This window comes from Microcaecilia unicolor, chromosome 3, assembly GCF_901765095.1.
Source record: "Microcaecilia unicolor chromosome 3, aMicUni1.1, whole genome shotgun sequence".
Taxonomy (NCBI): Eukaryota; Metazoa; Chordata; class Amphibia; order Gymnophiona; family Siphonopidae; genus Microcaecilia; species Microcaecilia unicolor.
This window is the reverse complement of record NC_044033.1, coordinates 114,108,923-114,129,660: the sequence shown is the minus strand read 5'-3', so window position 1 is coordinate 114,129,660 and position 20,738 is coordinate 114,108,923. Positions and strand designations below refer to the sequence as shown.

At 44.3% G+C, this 20,738-nt stretch overlaps 1 protein-coding gene across 1 annotated transcript in view; it reads left to right on the top strand.

Annotated features, from left to right (window-relative positions):
- The first annotated feature begins 860 nt into the window (after positions 1–860).
- LRRN4 (leucine rich repeat neuronal 4) overlaps positions 861–20,738 on the top strand; it is a 31,503-nt gene continuing 11,625 nt past the window's right edge. Inside the window, exons 1-3 of the mRNA XM_030194985.1 lie at positions 861–896; positions 6,023–6,733; positions 11,192–11,396. Of these exons, the coding sequence (XP_030050845.1) occupies positions 6,049–6,733; positions 11,192–11,396 (890 nt within the window). The 5' untranslated portion in view covers positions 861–896; positions 6,023–6,048. The remainder of the gene's footprint in view (positions 897–6,022; positions 6,734–11,191; positions 11,397–20,738) is intronic.

Here is a 20,738-nt window from a genome sequence, read left to right as displayed (position 1 = left end):
ATGGTGCAGACTCTGTGCAGAATTTGTGCTGGTAGCAAAATAGAAATCATGTACTAATAATGGGAAATGGTTTGCACTAATAAAAATGTACAGGTGCTCCTATTTGCAAAACGTAGAAAAGAACTGTTTGCAAATAAATAAATCCTATCTTGTTTGTAAGTAATAAAGGTTATCAGCAACACCTAAAGAATGCCGGGAGTAAAGCTAAGCCTGGATAGTCTTATAGTCTCAGTGTACAGCTAAGAACCCCGAGCATTAGCTGAGGGAAATCTAGGAAGCTCACACAGAATATAAGTGGGGCTTTCTAAGACAGGCATATTGAAATATGTAAAAAATATATATTTATTTATGCATGCATGCATTAAACTTGCCAGCTATTGATAAGTAACCTTACTTTCCTGGCTACAGATTTTCACGTGTACCCAAGCATATCCACACTTTGATAATAACAGCACCCAATTCTAACCCGATAATCACTTTATTTAAAGCATCTTGCCAGTTGGAATCGGAACACCGTTTGTGGTTGTCTTAAAAATCTACACAGCACCTTCCCCACCTGTGTTTCAAAATTGTCTTGCCTGATATCATTTTCAGTGTCTGGTACTATAGCCTAACTGGCTGATAGAAAGACATGGATTGATTGTTGATTTAAAAAAAAAAAAAAAAAGCCTTTTGCTAAGGTATATGAACACAATTCCTATCAAACCCTTCTTCACCTTGTTCTAAGACATTGTGATAACTAGACAGGGAACTCCCAGATCTGTGATGAAGGGGCGTAGGAGAGAGCAGGGAAGGGAGGAGAGAGACAGCTTCACGCTCCACAAGTTAACAGTTGAAACCACTGAAAAGAAAGCGAGGAAACAGAACACAAAAGAACTGGGGAAGTCATCACACTGGTGAGTGCTTTACCTTGTTTCAACAACTTTGAATTAGAAGAGCCATTATTATTATTATTGTTTCTAAGTACTTTTCCTATTACCACAAAATAGGGAAAATCTTTTGTTGATCTAGCATTTGGTGCATGAATATGTTGTCTGGTTTTTTAAAGACTGTAAACTGCATTGTTGTACCTGTTATGAAATGCAAGGTAGCAAATGTTCAACTAAACGTACAGCAATTGATTCTATTTCTGAAATGGAACTGTTTTTTCGTGTCTGTGCAGTGTAGCTAGGAATGAGTGGGTCCTAGACAGAAAAATTGAGGTAGGCCCCCTATAACAGGTGGCTCTCTAAGTGGTGGGGATGGGGGGGGGGGGGGAGGATACACATTTCCCAAAGCTGGCATATTACAGTTAATTAAGAAGAAATACGTTTTTCTACTTTTTTGTTGTCTGAGCAATGCTTTGGTCCTAGTGTCTCTGGTCTGTATTTTTTTTTTAAACTCTCTCCAGAGTCTCTCTCTGTCTCCTCCATCCATCTTTCCCATGTGTCCCTATTCATCCTGTCCAGCATCTCCCCTCTGTGTCCCTGTCCCTATCCTCCCCCCATATTCTGCATCTCTTCTCTGTGTCTCTATCCCTCCCCTTGTGTCCAGCATTGCCATTCTGTCCCTGTCCCTATGCTTCTTCCACAGCCAGCATCTCTTCTGTGTCTATGTTTCCCTCCTCTTTCTTCCCTTCCTCCTGCAGCCCCTACCCTCTGTGGTATGGCATCTCTCTCTCTCTCTCTCTCTCTCTCTCTCTCTCTCTCTCTCTCTCTCTCTCTCTCTCTCTCTACCTCCCTCCGCTGGTCCAGCATTTCTACCCCTCTGTCCCCTGGTCCAGTCTTTCTCTCTCCCTCCCCCCCCCAGTCCAGCATCTGCCCCCTTTTTTCTCCCTCCACTTTGGTCCAGATCTCTTTCACTTTCACTTTCTCTTCCCCTTCCCCTCTCCCCCCAGTCCAGCATCTGATTTCTGTGTCCCCTTTGGTCCATGTCTCTTTCTTACTCTTCCATCTGTTCCCCCCCCCCCCCCCCCCCACACACACACACAAGATCCAACATTACTCCCCTTCTCTTCCCATTCTCCTATGTTCTTTCTCTCTCTTCCAACTGTTCTCCACTCACACCCCAGTTCAGCATCTGCCCCATCTCTTCTCTGTCCCCTTTGGTCCAGATCTCTTTCTTATTCTTCCATCTGCCCCCCCCCCCCCCCGCCAAGATCCAGCATTATTCTCCTTTTCTTCCCATTCCCCTATGCACACTGTCTCTCACTCCTGCTCCCCCAGCATCTCTCCTGACCTCCATTCACCCCCCCCCCCCCCATTTCTCTGGCTTTTCCCTAGTGCTTCGGCAGGGGGTTGGCAGTGGCAGCCCTGAAAACTGGCTGTTTCTGGCTGGCGGGCCTTTACTTTGCCACGTCCCACCAACAGGAAGTTGCATCAGAGAGGTGGGACATGGTAGAGGAAAGGCCCCACCAGCCACAGACAGCCAGTTTTCAGGGCTTCTGCTGCCGCTGCTGGCACCCCACCTCAGCATCAGGGAGAAGCGAGAAAAGCAGGGGAGGGATGGAGCAATGCCAGGGTGGTTGTGTGGGGGGGGGGGGGGGAGGAGAGTGAGAAAGGAAGATAGGAATGCCTGACCTATGGGTGGGAGCAGCTTCAGGTGGCCCCTACATTGGGCAGCTCTTGGCATTTTACCGGGCTCGCTGAATGGCAGCTATGCCCCTGCTAATAAGAAGAAGGTCACTTTAGAACTAGATCATTTGACAGAAAGGAGGAGCTTTCCAGAACAGTAAACCATTTTTGTGCATATAAGAAGATATATTCTTGGGACTGAGCCACCATCAATTGTATGCAACCATGTGGAGACCCTGGTTCAGTTTCAGACTTGACTCCTCTGCTGCTGCACAGGGAGTGTTCACCATCACTGGGAAGGTCTCTTGGCTGTCACTTAACAGTGACACCAATCAGTTGTTAAAAATCACACTTGTAGTAGCTCCAATAGCCAGAATGAGGGAGATATGCAGAAAAGAATGGAGGGGTCTAAAATTTCCTGGTCCTCTGAGAATGGAGGCTCAAGACTATTGAAAGAGCTGCTGGAATCAGAAACCCAGCACAGTGCAGCAATGGACTTTACAGAGATTTTTTTTTAAGAATTTAATGGAGATAGCTGTGCTGGAAAACCAGGGTATTTGTTGAGAAAGGATTTACAGTTGCAAAATTCAATCTTTTCAATAACGGTGTTAGCCTGAAAGATAATTAAGTACAGTATAATAACATCTCAGTTGTTATTTTAGTGTTTCCTAGCACAGCACTGCTGTTCCTTCAATACAAATTCACACTGCTAACCAAGTGCAAGATTTGGGAGTCAGTCCTGGTTTATAACTTTCATCATATTCTGTCTTCATCTTTCAAATGAAGCAACTCCCAGATCAGCTAGTGACCCGAAACAGAAAAGCAAAGACAAATCTCACTGTCAGAGGTTTTAAGTTGAATTTGGAGACCGTTTCAAGAACTGTAGCAGGTTTCTTCTGCAAAATGTAGTGCAGTGGGGTTTCCTTTTGTACCTGTATGTACACTCTGCAACACTGCCAAAGAGAAGGGCGCAAACCTATTCAAGGGCACTATAGAGACTGTTCCTAGTGCCGAATAATTTTATAAATGTCTTGAGCATGAGGAACAGTGTTTTACGTCTTCAACAAGGCACCTGTATAATTGCCTTGACTTATACATGCTTAAAAGTAGACACGAGAAAAATGTAGCACCTACTGTACAGGCATTCCTAGGGCTGAGGTAGCACTTATGTTAAAAAAAATAATAATATAATTATATATATATATAAACGCTGATTCCTATCAGCACATACACATACCTTTATAAAATAGGACTTCAAATAACCCCAAGTGAAACTACTCTGAGTAGAAACCCACCAAAACTGCCACTAAAACTGATTGAAAGCTTTGGTTGTGTGAATGTGAACCAGTGAGAGCAGCTGGGGATTGTCTGAATTTGCAGTCTGCATCCTTTTGCTAAACCCACAGTATGCAAGCAAGAATACTAATTTAAATAATGGAAGATCATATTTTACCCCCAAATAAAATAGTCTCCACAAACGGACCGCCAGGCTTTTACCTGCTTCCTGAAATAGAGGTAGTCTTGAGTTAGACGCAACCCTCTGAGAGTAAATTCCAGAGCATGGGGGCTACTCCTGAGAAGAATCGTTGGTATCACATTGTACAATTTCCTTTGATGAGGGGACAGATAGTAATGAGCTTTAATAGGATCTTAGAGGTCTCAAAGGTGTGTAAAGACCTAACTTTAAGTACTCTGGTCCATGTTGTCTGAGTGCCTTGAAAATCAAACATTAAATTTAGCCCTGTAAGGCACTGGTACATAAGTACATAAGTATTGCCATACTGGGAAAGACCAAAGGTCCATCAAGCCCAGCATTCTGTTTCCAACAGTGGCCAATCCAGGTCATAAATACTTGGCAAGATCCCAAAAATGTACAAAACATTTTATACTGCTTATCCCAGAAATAGTGGATTTTCCCCAAGTCCATTTAATAATGGTTTTTGCAGGAAGTGTGTGATGTGGTCATAATGGCACATGCTACATGGTTACCACACGGGTAGCACATAAGCCCTTACTGCTAGGTCAATGGCTGGCGGTAAGGTCTCAGGTTGTAAATAGGCATGCGCTAGTTTTATTTTTTGCACATGCCCATTTCCCAGCCCATTAAGGTTATCAATAGAAATCAAACAAAATAAAACATGGAAAAGAAAATAAGATGATACCTTTTTTATTGGACATAACTTAATACATTTCTTGATTAGCTTTCGAAGGTTGCCCTTCTTCGTCAGATCGGAAATCAGATTTTTTCAGTACACCTGTAAAATATGCCTTTTTTTTTATTTTTGCCAAAAATGGACGTTCGTCACAATGAAAATTGCCGTGCATCCATTTTGAGTCTAAGACCTTACCACCAGCCATTGACCTAGCAGTAAGGTCTTACACGGTAACCGGGCGGTAATGGTCTACACACATACAATGCCGATTACAGGCCGATTACTGCCCAAGCGCCAGAAAATAAAAATATATTCCAATGCACCTAACGGACACATGTCAAAAATGAAATTACCACAAGGTCCACATGGTAGCCGGGTGGTACCTCAAAATTGACATGCGTTGAGTGCACATAAGCGCCTACGAGGTTTAGTAAAAGGGCCCCTCAGTGTTTTAGTCTGGTGTGTATGTGCATGTGTGTGTTTTGCATAACCATAATTAATATGTATGCAAATGGTATGCTAATGTGTCAAGCCCCACCCTTTGTCCCCCTCCCATATGAAACAATCAAATTACACCCATACCAAGATCACAAGGAGAAGCAGTGGGATTTGAAATGGCCAACTCTGGATGTCAAGACTGGTGCTCTAACCACTAGGCTACTCCTCCAGCCATGAGAAATGTCTGTTGTAATGTATTAGCACAGGAGAATGGGCAGCCAGGATGGGTCACGCTGATAATAGCTGCCATTTTGTTCTATTTCTGGTGATTCTTCCCATGTGATTTATTTCCAGATTACATTAACCTGAACTCATACAATTTAAAAGAGTTCAAATGAGTGATTTGATCCAACCATAAACTTAATAAGCCATTGCTGGATGATGAATTGTAGTATTAATTGCCATTTGGCAGGAGGAAAATTATAGCAATGGAAATATTCTAATACCAAAAATGTCTGAAAATCAGTGGTGAAGTACAATATGCAAATTGTTTTTGTTTTATATCACTTGTCTCCTTGAACATGGTACTAGAACACAGCTTAACAGGCCAGAGATTCTGGAAATTATGGCAGTAGTTGAAAAGGCTATATTGTTCTTTAAGATCCACCCAAAGATATTCCAAAATTGTAAGCAAGTTGGAGTGATACAGTCCACTAGCATAAGATATGGAGCTAGGGCTGAACAGGCCACTACTTCCTGTCCTTCTTAACAGGATGGAAACGAGGAAGTACTCAAAAATGCTTGAAAAGTATGCAAAAAAAAAAGTGTGACATTAATGAAAAGTTGAAAATAAACTATTTTTTCCCTTTCTGAAAACAGAAATTTACTGCTTATTGACAAAAAAGATGCTCTCCTTCATTCTACCTGTGGCCTTTTTGGTATGGCAGGGACTGGCAGACACAGATAGCACATTACCATTTACAACTCTAGAGGACATCACTGCTGTTTTCATTCTAACCAAGCAGCATGACCTTGCTAAAGACCATCAGAACATTACTGGCCTGCCCTGCAAGGAACTGAGCAACCAGGCCTCGACCAACCTAACTTTGATGAACAAAGGCCTGTTGGTCTTTCCTTCCTGTCTTCCGAAGACTCTGGAGATCTTAGACCTCAGTCACAACAACTTGTCTCTAATAAACATAAGTGAGATTGTTCAGCTCTCCCAGCTGCAGGACCTTGCAGTGAGACACAACGGCATTGAAGCATTTCACTGTCCAGATGAGCATTCAAGTTCTTTGGAAGTCTTGGACATCAGCTATAACCGATTGAAGTCTGTGCCAGCATGCTCTGTTCTGCTAAAACTCAAAAAGTTATCACTTGCAGGAAATCCAATTATAAGAATTGAACCTTTTGCTTTTACCTACTTTCCAAATCTTGCATTCTTGAACTTGTCTGCAACTCAGCTTGGAAAAGCTATAGATGGAGGAATTTCTGAGTCCTCGTTTGCCTTAAAGATCAAAGGGGATAGTCCGAAAATACCTATGACAGCTATGAATGTCCTGGATCTCAGTGAAACATTTCTTCCAAACAGTAAGTCTTAATAATGTTATAGTTGAGAGATAGCCAAGACAACCTGGTTGATCATGTTCTCGTAAAAATTTGGACCACATTCTCTATTTCAGCTCTGAAACAATTAACATTTCAACTTCAAAAGGAACAAAAGGATTAAATGTAGATTTATTTAGCTACAAACAAAATGCATCCTGTTTATTTATTTATTTATTTGTTGCATTTGTATCCCACATTTTCCCACCTATTTGCAGGCTCAATGTGGCTTACATAATGTATTTAGCATTGTATTCTACAACATTTCATATCAAAGGGCTCATTTACTGCACAGGTTTTAAGATGTGTTAAATAGCTGCATTACAATTTAACATGTATTAAAGCCATATTAATGAGATCATGTCAGCATTATTGCTGTGGTGGGAGTGATTACATTAATTTGCACTAAAATAAGTTTAGAGGCGGACCAAATTTCGGTTTCAGTTTTGAGTTTGACACTGAAACCAGCCCAAAATTCATGTTCGCCCTTGTTTCAGTCTCAGCTAAAAATATGGGCTGTGCTGGATACCTTAGCTCTCCTTCCTCCCCCCCCCCCCCAAGCCCTCCACCTTCTTCTCTTCTCTTTATCCCCTGTGCACAGAATGAGTCCCCCCCACCCCGGGCCAACTGACTATTCTATAGTGGTCTAGTGGGTAGTTTGGGCAGGAACAATCCTCAATTGCTCCTGCCCATGTCCTCTCCACTGCCAAAATAGCTGCTGTGAGCTCTAGCATCAGTCTTGCGAGACTGCAGCTGGAGGTCAAGGCAGCCATTTTGAGACTGGAGCCAGCAGAGGCAGGAGTAAGGATTACTCCTGCCCCAACTTCCCATTAGACCCTCAGGGAATGGACGGTAGGCTTGGGGAGGGGAGCTGGGTCTGTGTACAGGGGGGAGGGAGGGGGTACATTCTGTGCATGAAGGGAGGGAGTAGGGGCTCATTAAAGTGCAGGAGCCAGGCTGGGGCAAGCTCTAGCAGCCAATTTTGGTTTCAGCTTTGGCTGAAACCAAGCTGCTTATCTTCTAAAATGAACCAAGTAATATTGAAAAGTATACTAATTGGCTCATTTCAGTATAATGCAAATCATATTAGTAACACAATTTGTGTTGATGCCGTGTTTAATGCTTACACTTTAAAGATGTAGTTAAAGATTTTGTATTGAACATGTGCCTTTTAACACATGGTTTTTGTTCACATTGTTTCTGCACTTTAATAAAAGCTAGTTTCTAAAGGATGTAATGTATTTTAGTAAATAGACTCATCTATTCAGTATAAAGGAAGCTCTCATGATCAACAATACACATTACTTGAGCTAAATCATTCTATGTAGCATGTTGATTGAGGCACGTCATTATAACAGGTTTCCATTGAATTATGTCAGTGCTGTATGACGTTCACGTTTGCTCAAATTGTAACTTAAACAACAACAAGTCACCCAGAATTGTACATGGATGGTACAAATCTTTTTAAATAAATAAGTAGATGCATGTATCCATGCTAGGCTATTGGACCATGGCTAGTGCAAACATAGGGGAACTTATTGATGTCTTGGCTCCTTGAATGATGAGCAAAAGATTAATGACCATAAATTTGGAGGACTCCTGGACCTCCATGAAAGCGTAGATTCATGACTCCGTGACCAGAGTATGAAGGAGTATTATGGAATATATACAACTCTATTCCAGAGAGTTATACTGGCTTTTGGAAACACTGAGCCTATTAACAGTGTGCATGGAAAAGAAATGTATTCATGTTGCATAGCTTCATTATGATTTCATGCAAATCCTTGCTCTCTTGCGTATCTGCAGGCATGGGAAAGGCTGCAATATCTGTCCTTCTCACTTACTTTGCTTTATAGAATAAGCCTGATTAGGTGTTACAGATTTGTCCTGTATATGGATGGTGCAGCTGAAAGCCCTTCCAGACTGCCACAGCACTATTTTTTTTTAATTCTAACCATTTATTATTTATTGTGAATCATACAATAAATAAGAAATAAACTAGCCCACTACATCAGGGAACAGAGAGAGAAACTTCCAAAGAAATACAACATAACGGAAATAACAGGATACAATATCCATTACCTTAACTCCACTTACATCAGGCCTTAAAATTCACCTTTTACTTTTCTCTCAACAACAGAAAAGATTCCAACTGAGAAAGATCATAAAAATACATACTTTTTAGTTTCATAAGTAATAAGACAACAACAGGGATACTGGAGAAATAAAGATGCTCTTAGAGTCAAAACACGTTCTTTAAATACCAAAAATGGTTCTCTGAGCGTTTGAGTAGCTCTGGTTATATCTGGAAATACTTGAATAGACTGGCCACAAAACGCCATATCTATTTTCTGAAAATATAACTTCAATATTTTGCTGCAGCTCTGTACTTCTGGCGCAGGGTGTGTGCAGAGCATGGACGGCACGTCAAGTTATCCGACTAGCAGCAATATTCAGCTTTCTTGCTGTCCTACCTGTATCTAGAAAGTTATCTGGACAGTGGACTGCCATGTATTTTCAGTACCACTCTCTACCTGGATAGCGGTGCTAAACATATGTTTTATATAACTGCTGCAGCCAGTGTTTTAAAAACCCACTGACCGTGGTAGCTGAATATTGACCTGTGTAGTTTTATAAAATATGTGGCAAAACAGTGCGGACAATATTCTAATCAGTGAAAACAGTTTATTGTAGATTATTCTGGACTCGACACAGCTGTGTTTCGGCCAGATAGGCTTGCATCAGGAGTCTCACATATTTCAAATAAGGCTATCCACTTGTTGGATTGTCCGTCAAAATGTCAAAGAGTCATCAAGCTTATGCTCCGGTCTTGAAAAACCTGTGCGTGACTTCATAAGCAGTAACCCGGAGAAAACACTCGTGTTGTGGTAAATACAATATTCAGCACTTAACCAGCTATGGCAAATTGCATTAAGATACTACTGATTTTTATGTGGTGCTCTTTATGCAATTTTCTTGGATGGTTACGTGCTGAATATTGGCACTTAACAGGCCTAGTGCTGACTCCAACCCAGAACACCCCTAAAATAGCCGGTTTTGAGTTGGGCACTAACTGGACATTTTCATCGGCTCTAACCAATTAAGTGCCACTGAATATGACCGGTCAGCCTCGAATAAGCAGTTTAACCGGCCAGGAGCCATTTCTGCTTTGAATATCAACCCCTAAGAGCCTCATTTTACATTAGCATAGTGCAGGGGTGTAGCTGCTATGGGGCCACGGGGGGCCTGGGCCCCCGTAAATTTGGCCATGGACCCCCCCTGCCGACGCCCCTCTCAACCCCCTTGCCAACGCTGTCTGTACCTTTGCTGGTGGGGAACCCCAACCCCCGCTAGCCGAAGTCTTCTTCCTGCGTTTGGTTTCTTCTGACTGAGTCTGACGTCCGTCAGACTCACAGAAACAGAACAAAGCCCTTCAGATCGCAAGGCTTTGTTCTGTTTCTGTGAGTCTGACGTCCTGCACATTGTACGTGCAGCAGGACATCAGACTCAGAAGAAACCAAATGCAGGAAGAAGACTTCAGCTGGCGGGGTTGGGTCCCTCGCCAGCAAAGGTACAGACGGCGACGGATGGCAGGCGGGTCGAGAGGGAGGGGGGCAAACTTGTTGGAGGTGGTGCTGCCAGCGGTAGGGGGTGACGGCGATGGCAGCGGGGGGTGTCGGCGATGGCAGCGGGGGGGTGTCAGCAATGGCGGCGGGGGGGGGGGTCGGCGGCGCCGGGGGGGGGGGCTAAAATGTGCCCCCTCACCTTGGCTCTGCCCCCCCTACCGCTGAAGTCCAGATACGCCCCTGGCATAGTGATCAGAATTGAGACATGCAGGCTGATGAAATATTTACCCTCCTGTTTACTTTGAATGTGCTGTGTCAGCATTGTCGCTCAGCAATCATGGGGGGGGGGGGTGTGGTCAGACGCCCACCAGACAGAACTTAAAAATCTGAGTTTTCTATACCATTATAAACCATAAAATTATACTGCTTTGTCACCCTTTTATCACCCTTCCATCTCTCCCTGTTTCTCACCTATTCCACCCCACCCTCTTCCTGTGAGACTGTCATTGGAATGCTTTTGTGTTTCACTTATATATTCTATTTGTCAATATTTGCTCATTTCTGATCTGAAGAAGGGGATTATCTTCGAGAGCTAATAAAAAAATGTATTAAGTTAGTCCAATAAAAAAGGTATCATATTTATTTCTATTATTACCTTTAACAGTGTACTAACACGGCTACCACATCATTATACTCAAAAAGTTTAAACACTACCTATCAGTGAATTAAATAAAAATTGAAACACAGGTGACTTTAATGATCTTAACTGTTGATTTAATTCTGTAAAAAAGCATTTCCTCATACGGTTGCATCAATAATAAACATTGTGTTTGTGGTCTTGTAAGTATTTGATACAACAAATATTTATCTCCTTTAGTTCAACAAGAATGGACCAAAAATTTTCCAAACCTTAAAGAACTTCACATAGCAAAGATGGCCCACTTGCACAGTCTTGACACGAATGCACTGAAGTATCTACCAAATTTATCTCGTCTGAATTGCCAAGGCTCTCGTGGTCTGAGCTTGGTTAGAACAGAAATATTTAAGGATGTGCCTCAGTTGAACTATCTTGACTTGCAAAAGTAAGTTTTCTCTGCTCTTTTGTTTAACAATATTATGAGTGGCCTAGTGATTAGGGTGGTGGACTTTGGTCCTGGGGAACTGAGGAACTGAGTTCGATTCCCGGCACAGGCAGCTCCTTGTGACTCTGGGCAAGTCACTTAACTCTCCATTGCCTGCCGCATTGAGCCTGCCATGAGTGGGAAAGCGTGGGTTACAAATGTAACAAAAATAAATAAATATTCAAAGCAATTTAACCAGCCAGAAAGGACTCCTGACCGGTTAAAATGCCTGCTCAGAGCTAGCTGCTAATTTTCATCAGCACTTAACCGGCTAGCGTTGAAGTCTAAACTGGCTATTTTGGGGGTCTTCTGGGGCGGAAATGGCACTTAGCAAGTTAAGTACTGATCTTCAGAACTTAACTGGGCAGGTTAACCGAATACATAGGACTATATCCATATCCATAGGGATAGTGCTGGGCAGACTTATACGGTCTGTGCCAGAGCTGGTGGTTGGGAGGCGGGGATAGGGCTGGCCAGACTTATACGGTCTGTGCATTGAAGAGTACAGTACAAATAAAAAAGTAGCACATATGAATTTATCTTCTTGGGCAGACTGGATGGGCCGTGCAGGTCTTTTTCTGCCGTCATCTACTATGTTACTATGTATATAAAAGTTAGTCTTGCCTTTATGCAGAGAGAATCTGGGAGTAATTCAACAACATGCTGAGTAGTGAAGCTCTTTATACTTTTACACTTGTAAAATCTTGATTGCTTCACAGTAGCTTGAAGAGGATCATATAGCAGAATGCAGCATGGGCAGTTTCAGTTTACAGAGGAGATATGCTGCAGACTAACTCTTATAGATTGGATGGGGAGAAAAAGTGGGCAACTAACCTAGCATGCACAGAGAACAAGGCAAGCTAATAGAAAGAGTCCCATAAGACACAGGAATCTGAGACATGTGCTCTGAAAGAGTCTATTACAGAGAACTACAGGATTACAGGGATATGTAGTTCAAGGACACAACCTTATTTAAAGATACAGGCAATGTAATCTGTTACAGACAATGCTTAACATATACATAAACAACAAACAGCCTGCCTCCGTGCAAATGAGGGCAGAACACCCAGCAATGAGGGGCCCTTTTACTAAGGCGCGTAGGTGCCTACGCACATCCTACATGCGCGAAATTGGAACTATTGCCCAGCTACCGCGTGCCCTGGGTGGTAATTCTATTTTTGATGCACACCCAAAACACGTGGTCGAAAATATTTTCCATTTTCTACCGTGTGGCGCTTACTCGGCGGTAATTGGCAGTTTACACTTGCTGGCCGCTTACAGTCCGGTTAGCGTGTGAGACCTTACCACTAAGTCAATGGGTAGCAGTAAGGTCTCAGGTCAAAAAATAGACACACACTGGTTTTAATTTTGCTGCACATCCATTTTTGCCACATAAAAAACGCCTTTTTTTCCAGGCGCGCTGAAAAATTGACCTGAGTGCGTCCAAAACATGCGCCTACACCAGCGCAAGCCACTTTTAGGTGTGCCTTAGTAAAAGGGCCCCTGAATTTGTGATCATAACGCTGGTGGCAGTCAGCAAAACACAGAGCGCCACCGGCTGAATATTTACCCCTATGTTTGCTGTGGAAATTGGTGTAAATGTGTGAACGCAGCACTTCATAATTCCTCCTCTTTGTCCCTTACAAAAAAAAAAAATCAATCTGCAGTGATACAAGTTCTCTTCTATGGCCCTTTCTATAGCTCTAAGGCCAGCTTAACCATTAAGCATACTAGTCAGTTGCCTAGGGCAGCAGTTTCTTGGGGGCAGAAAAGAGCAGGTGCAATCAAAATAAAACAATAGATTCTGACACCCACTTAAACTCAAAAAACTCTCAGTGTGTACTTTGGAGGGAGGAAGAGTCATTTTTAAATATGCCATTTATCTGGAAATGCCATTTGCTGGGGTAAATGAGTTTCAGAAATTGCTGTCATGAAGGGGTCCTTTAACTAAGTTGTGGTAAAAAGCGGCCTTAGCATACCCTTATACAGGTCTTTCCCGTGTGTTGAAGCCATTTTTAGTGCAGCCATTAAAAGAGCCTTTTTGTATTTTTTGTATTAATGGCCATGCATTAATGTTGTCCTTAGCACACAGTCATTACAAATATTTGCTGCGTGAGCTCTTACCGCCACCCATTTTGTAGGTGGTTAGGGCTCATGTGTTATCTGTGTGTTAACCAGTTAGTGGACGGTAATGTAGCTGCACTGTTTAGCACAGGAATGCCCATGTTCAACCCCTGACATGACCACTTAAAAAATGTTTAAATATTTTTAGTGTGTAATTAGCATGTGCACGTTTGGCAGTTACCACAGGACACCCAAAGGTGTCCCGTGGTACACCATTTTAAGCTGCATTAGGTGCAGAATAGTGTCCAGTGCAGCTTAGTAAAATGGCCCCTACTTCTGTCCATCTATGCATTTTTACAGAGGCATTAAAGATAATTGGGAGGGGGTTGCACAAGGCTGAAAGTTCACCTTGGACATCTAATACCTTTGCACTGGCCCTATTCAACTCTATTGTCAAGCAAGACCAGATGGAGTGTAGATGGCCGAGGGAGACAAAACAGCCACAGGATTCACTCAATAATAAATGTTATTCCCTTTTTGCCCCAAAACGGCTGTGTTTCATGATGTGCCTGTATCAGGGGTTATTAATTATATGGATCTGCAAAGCTATAATAACATACATATAATTATATTCTTAAAGAAAATTAAATATGAATGTTAAAATGAAGGGAGAACACACATTAATACATAAATTATATTTCAAAGCAGGAAAACTAACACAGAAATGCACTGTGCTTGTGACCAGAGGGTTTCAATTCTTTATAAAATGGTATGAATGGGTATAAATAAATGACTAACACTTACATATGTGCATACAAAATTTAAAAAGCATATGCAGGAACATATTACATAAGATCAAAGAGTACTGAACATATATAGAAAGATGTAGCCAATAAGATGACATCTCTCTATATAAAAAGCAACACCAACATTCTATGAAGCCTCCAGCCGGAAGTGTGAAGGGGGCGAGATATCCGGTTTCCCTATGAGTGTCTGCCCCGCCCTCTCTGTAACACAGTCAGTGAAGGAAAACAGCAGAGCACGAAATCAAATCACTGGCTCTGTAACAGTGAAGGACTCAGAGGGGGGAGGGGAGAGAGGCCAGAGGGCAGGGACACACACACTGCCACATGCACACAGAAGAAAACATTGCAAGCCCCCCCGTTTCATTTGCTTCAGAAACGGGGCTTTTTTACTAGTACATACATAAAGAAAAAGGTACAGATAGAAGCAAATTATATAGACATCGGTGAAAAGAGGAAAGGGACTGGGACTTGATATACTACCTTTCTGTGGTTTTTGCAATTACATTCAATGTGGTTTATGTGATAAATATGGGTACTTATTTGTACCTGGGCCAATGGAGGGTTGGGTGACTTGCCCAGAGTCACAGGGAGCTGCAGCGAAAATTGAACCCAGTTCCCCAGGATCAAGGTGTGCTGCACTAACCACTAGGCTACTACTACTCCTCTATAGAGGGGCTGACATTCAAACCATGGTGGTAAGAGGCTGGCAAGCCACAGGCAGAAGTAACCCCATATATTCAATGCTGGGATTAATCCAGAAGTTAACCGGACAGCAGCTCGTATTCGGTGCATAGTTAGGATAGCTGCCTTGCTGTCCTAACTTTATGTGGTTACTTAGAGTCTCTTTTATGAAGCCACGTTAGCAGTTCCTCTGTGACAATGTCGACGGAGCCCATTCAAAGTGAACAGGCTCCGTCGGCATTACCGAACCGGGAGCTGCTAGCGTGGCTTGATAAAAGAGGCCCTTAACTGGTTAGAGGACCACAAATCATTGCTAACCAGCTAAGTTTCCGTTCTGCCATAACTCCGCACCCCAGACTGCTCACAAACTAGCCACTTTCAGCATAGGCAGTTAGAGGGGATATTCAGCAGTACTATCAGGTTAAGCACTGCTGAGTATTCCCAGATACCCTGCATAGCAATTTAAACAGCCAGGAGCCTCTCCTGGCCATTTCAGTCGCATTGAGTATTGACCCCAAAGAATGCAATGGTTATAAAAATGATGCAAAAGTATCACTTACCTGTGAAAACAATAGCAAGAAGATTCAGATTGGTACACTGTTAAGTTGAACCCTTCTACAAATTTTTCCTTCCGCCTATAGTAACAAAATTTGAAAAAGTTGATTTAAATACCATATGCATATTAAAGGACGGCAAAAAGAAATAAAAGGTGTTTACAGATAAAGGATGTTGCAGCCAGTACTGTTTATGTGCACCAGCTGCTGCTACTCGCTGACACTGCTCTAAAAGGACCCACAAATAAAGGGGTCCTCGTACTAGGGTGCGCTAATGGATTTAGCATGCGCTAAATGATAAGAAGCCCATTATATTCCTAGGGGCATCTTATCATTTAGCGCACGTTAAATCTGTTAGCATACCTTAGTAAAAGGACCTCTAAGTGTAATAAACGTGGCATAATATAAAATATACATACAAGCTATGGAAATAACTAAGGGACCTTTTTACTAAGCCACGTAGATGCCTACATGCACCCAACGTGTGCCAAATTGGAGTTACCGCCCGGTTACCGTGTGGCCCTTGCGGTAATTTCAATTTTGGTGCGCGTCCACTATGCGCGTCTGAAAAATATTTTTTCTTTTCTGGCACGCGGCAGCTACGCATTTAGACCGTTACCACTCGGTTACCGTGTGAGATCTTACCGCTAGGTCAATGGCTTCCAGTAAGGTCTCAGACCCAAAATGGATGTGTGGCAATTTTCATTTTGCCGCACGTTTTCGGCAAAAAAAAAAAGGCATTTTTTGTAACTGCACTAAAAAATATTGCGCACGCCCAAAACACACGTCTACACTAATGCAGGCCACTTTTCAGCGCACCTTAGTAAAAGGACCCCTAAACAAACTTAAATGCTACTGTACTACACTATTTTAAAAAAAAAACTTGCAAAGCTTGTTTTCTGTATAACTTTGTGTAAATCTGACCAAGTTCAATAAAATGTGTAATATATCATCCTGAATACATTTGCAATAAGCATACACTCATGACAGCTACCTCACCTAAACAATATCACTTCACCTCGCGGTTCTTCAATTGTCACAGTGTTTTATTCAGTGCAAACTGATCAGGCACTGCCACCGATCTGTTGAGCCCATTTTTCGCAAGTCCTTCAAAACATTCTATGCTTAACCTCTGCTACCTCTTTTCTGGAAACTCTTGCACCAGCAGTGGTGATTCTTGGTTGGCTGCCACCCGGGGCGGATTGCTGCTGCGCCCGCACCCCCCATCCCATCCAAGTCCATCCTTGGCCCTCTCTGCCCTTCCCCTGCCCCCCTCCATTCACCCATGTATCCAGCAATTCCCCTCTCTCCCTGGGCCCTGCCATCCCATCCAAGTCCATCCTTGGCCCTCTCTGCCCTTCCCTCCTCCATCCACATCCAGTAATTGTCCCCTCTCCCTTCCCCTCCATTTCCAGCAATTTCTCCTCTCCCTGGGCCCTGCCCTCCCATCTGTTCCTCTCTCCCCTGCCCCCCTCCATTCACCCATGTATCCAGCAATTCCCCTCTCTCCCTGAGCCCTGCCATCCCATCCATGTCCCTCTTTCCCCTGCCCGCCCTCTTCTCTCCCCCACGATCGATCATCGATCCCATTCCCTTTCCTTTTTTGCTTTTAAATTTACCTCCAGTCCGGCAGCGTCAGTGAAAGCGCTCCCAGCCAGTAAAAGCGCTTCTCTTCGCTGTATCCCGCCTTCCTCTGACGTCATGATCGATCGTGGGGGAGAGAAGAGGGCGGGCAGTTCGGACGAGTGGCGGCGATCCCCGGGCGGGCAGAACTAGGTCAAGGCTGACTGAGGCGTGCCGCGCGGGGCCCTATGCGGCCGCCTCAGTCGCCTCGGCCTAAGACCGGCCCTGACTGTGCACCAGTCTATGAAAAACTTCAAGTCCAAAAGCAGCAAGTAGATATAATTTAACTGAGTAGTACTCTTAAGACAGGAGGAAAAAGTCTTTAGATGCTCAAAGTGCTATTGATGCACAATTTGTCACCAAGAAGGCTTCGTCATCAGTCCAAAAAAATCTCCTGTTAAAATACGTTTAATTTTTTTAAATAATTTTTCATGACTATCTCAAAAGAAATCTATATTAATAAATCCCACCTTGAACGTTCTGAAGCTCACTCCAAGGCAGAGAAGCACAAAAATCCTGTAGTCTTCATAGGCTAGGACCAGTCACCCTCACTCATAGACCCGCCCTCAGCCACGCCCCATCTGTACATAAAACGCTACCTCAACATTCTGAAGACAACCTGCTGAAGCCATGTGCAAAATCCCTAAACAGTTCGTAAGTTCATGGTGGTGAAGCCATCCAACTCACCATGTCTCTCTGCCCCGCCCTCGAGGGCAGAACACAGAAAGTAAAGGGATCCATATAGGCACCCCTACCAACTGGCAACTCCCTCCAACAAACAACGACCCAGGCAGGGGGAGTGTTTCCGTACTCCTCCCCCTGCCTAGGAATCGCTACAGACTGCTGGCAAACTCCCCAACCACACGACCACAAAAGCCACCCGCAACCCCCCCCCACACACACACACACACAAACACACACACAAACACACACACACAAACACAAACACACAAACACACACACACACATAAACACACACACACATAAACACAAACACACAAACACACACACACAAACACAAACACACAAACACACACACACACATAAACACACACACACATAAACACACACACACACATAAACACAAACACACAAACATACACACACAAACACACACACAAACACACACACACACAAACACATACACACACATAAACACACACACAAACACACACACACAAACACACACACAAACACAAATACACACACAAACACATACACACACAAACACACACACACATAATCACACACACAAACACACACACACAAACACACACACACACACGCAAACACACACACGCAAACACACACACACACATAAACACACACGCAAACACACACTCACGCAAACACACACACACAAACACACATACAGGCACCCCTACCAACTGGCAACCCCCTCCAACAAACAACGACCCAGGCAGGGGGAGTGTTTCCGTACTCCTCCCCCTGCCTAGGAATCGCTACAGACTGCTGGCAAACTCCCCAACCACACGACCACAAAAGCCACCCGCAACCCCCCCCCCCCCCCCACACACACACACACAAACACACACACAAACACACACACAAACACAAACACACACACAAACGCAAACACACACACACACATAAACACAAACATACATACACACACACACACAAACACACACACAAACGCAAACACACACACACACATAAACACAAACATACATACACACACACACACAAACACACACACACACACACACAAACACAAACACACAAACACATACACACACATAAACACACACACAAACGCAAACACACACAAACACACACACACACACAAACACACACACACAAACACATACACACACACGCAAACACACACACACACATAAACACACACGCAAACACACACTCACGCAAACACACACACACAAACACACATACACGCAAACACACACACATAAACACACACACACACACACACACACACACGCAAACACACACACATAAACACACACACAAACACACACACAAATGCAAACACACACACACATAAACACACACACACGCAAACACACACACACACACACATAAACACACGCAAACGCACACACACAACCACACAACCACACAAACACACACAAACACAAAAACATACACACACACAAAAAAAACACACAAACACACACACACAAACACACACAAACAAACACACACAAACACAAACACACACAAACAAACACACACACAAACACACATAACACACACACACAAACACAAAAACACACACACAAACACACACACAAAAAAACACACAAACAAACAAACACAAACAAACAAACACAAACACATACAAATACACACACAAACACACAAACAAACACACACAAACAAACACACACACACAAACACACACACACAAACAGCCTCGACGGTGCACCTCTAAGTGCCCCCCCCTGCCGCATCGCCACAACAACCCGTGCAACGGGGCATCAGAAAGCCCCTATCCCCTTTCCCTCCTCGCCGTATCACCCAACCTCTCCCCCACCGCTTCACCAAGCCCCTTCCCCCCCACATCGACCGCCTTGCCACCCGCGACCGCTAATACAAACTCTGTCCGGTGGCTGCTGCTGTTTCTATTCAGCAGCAGCAGCAGCCCGTACATAAAGAAAACAAACAAACAAAAAAACAACCTCCTAAAACGCACCTCCGTGGAGAACTATCTCACATTGGCTGACGTCTCTGCAGCCGCTCCTCCTCTCCCCTCAACGTCAGTGCCCCTGCCGGAAGACCCCGGAGAAACACCGAGACGTCAGAGGGGAGAGGAGGAGCGCATGCTGAGACTTCAGCCAATGTGAGATGCTTCTCAACGGAGGTGCGTTTTAGGAGGATTTTTTATTTTTTTTTTGGTTTTCTTTATGTACGGGCTGCTGCTGCTGAATAGCAGAAGCAGCAGCCACTGGACACAGTTTGTATTAGCGGTTGCGGGTGGTGAAGGGGTTGATGAGGGGGGAGGGGCTTGGTGATGTGCCACGGTGGGGGGGGTCGGGTGATGCACGAGGGGGGGACAAGGGGCTTTGGGTGCTGCGCCGGCTGGGGGGGGAAGGGGGGTCTCGCTGGACATGGGTGGCTGGAAGGAAGCAGGGGGAGGGGAGGAGAGGGTCGCTGCACATGGGTGGCTGCAGGGGGGGCAGGGAACAGGGAGATAGGGATGGGGCTCCACACACCACATGGGTGCCTGCAAGAGGGACAGGGGATACAGGACAGACACTGCAGAGCGGGCAGGGGGACAGAAGGGTTGGTGGTCATCGGGGGGGACAGGTGGGTCGATGGACATGGCTGGCCACAGAGGAGGAACAGGGAAAAAGGAGAGGAGCGTCCTCAGACATGGGTGGCTGCACAGGAGAGGAGGGTCGCTGGACATGGGTAGCTGCAGGGGGGGCAGGGGGACAGAAGGGTCGCTGGACATGGCTGGCTGCAGGGGGGACAGGGGAGAGAGGAGGGACACTGCACATGTGTGCCTGCAGGGAGACAGGAGGGATGCTGAGGGGGGGGGCCTGAGACCACATGGGTGGCTGCAGGGGGAGCAGGGGAGACAGGAAGGA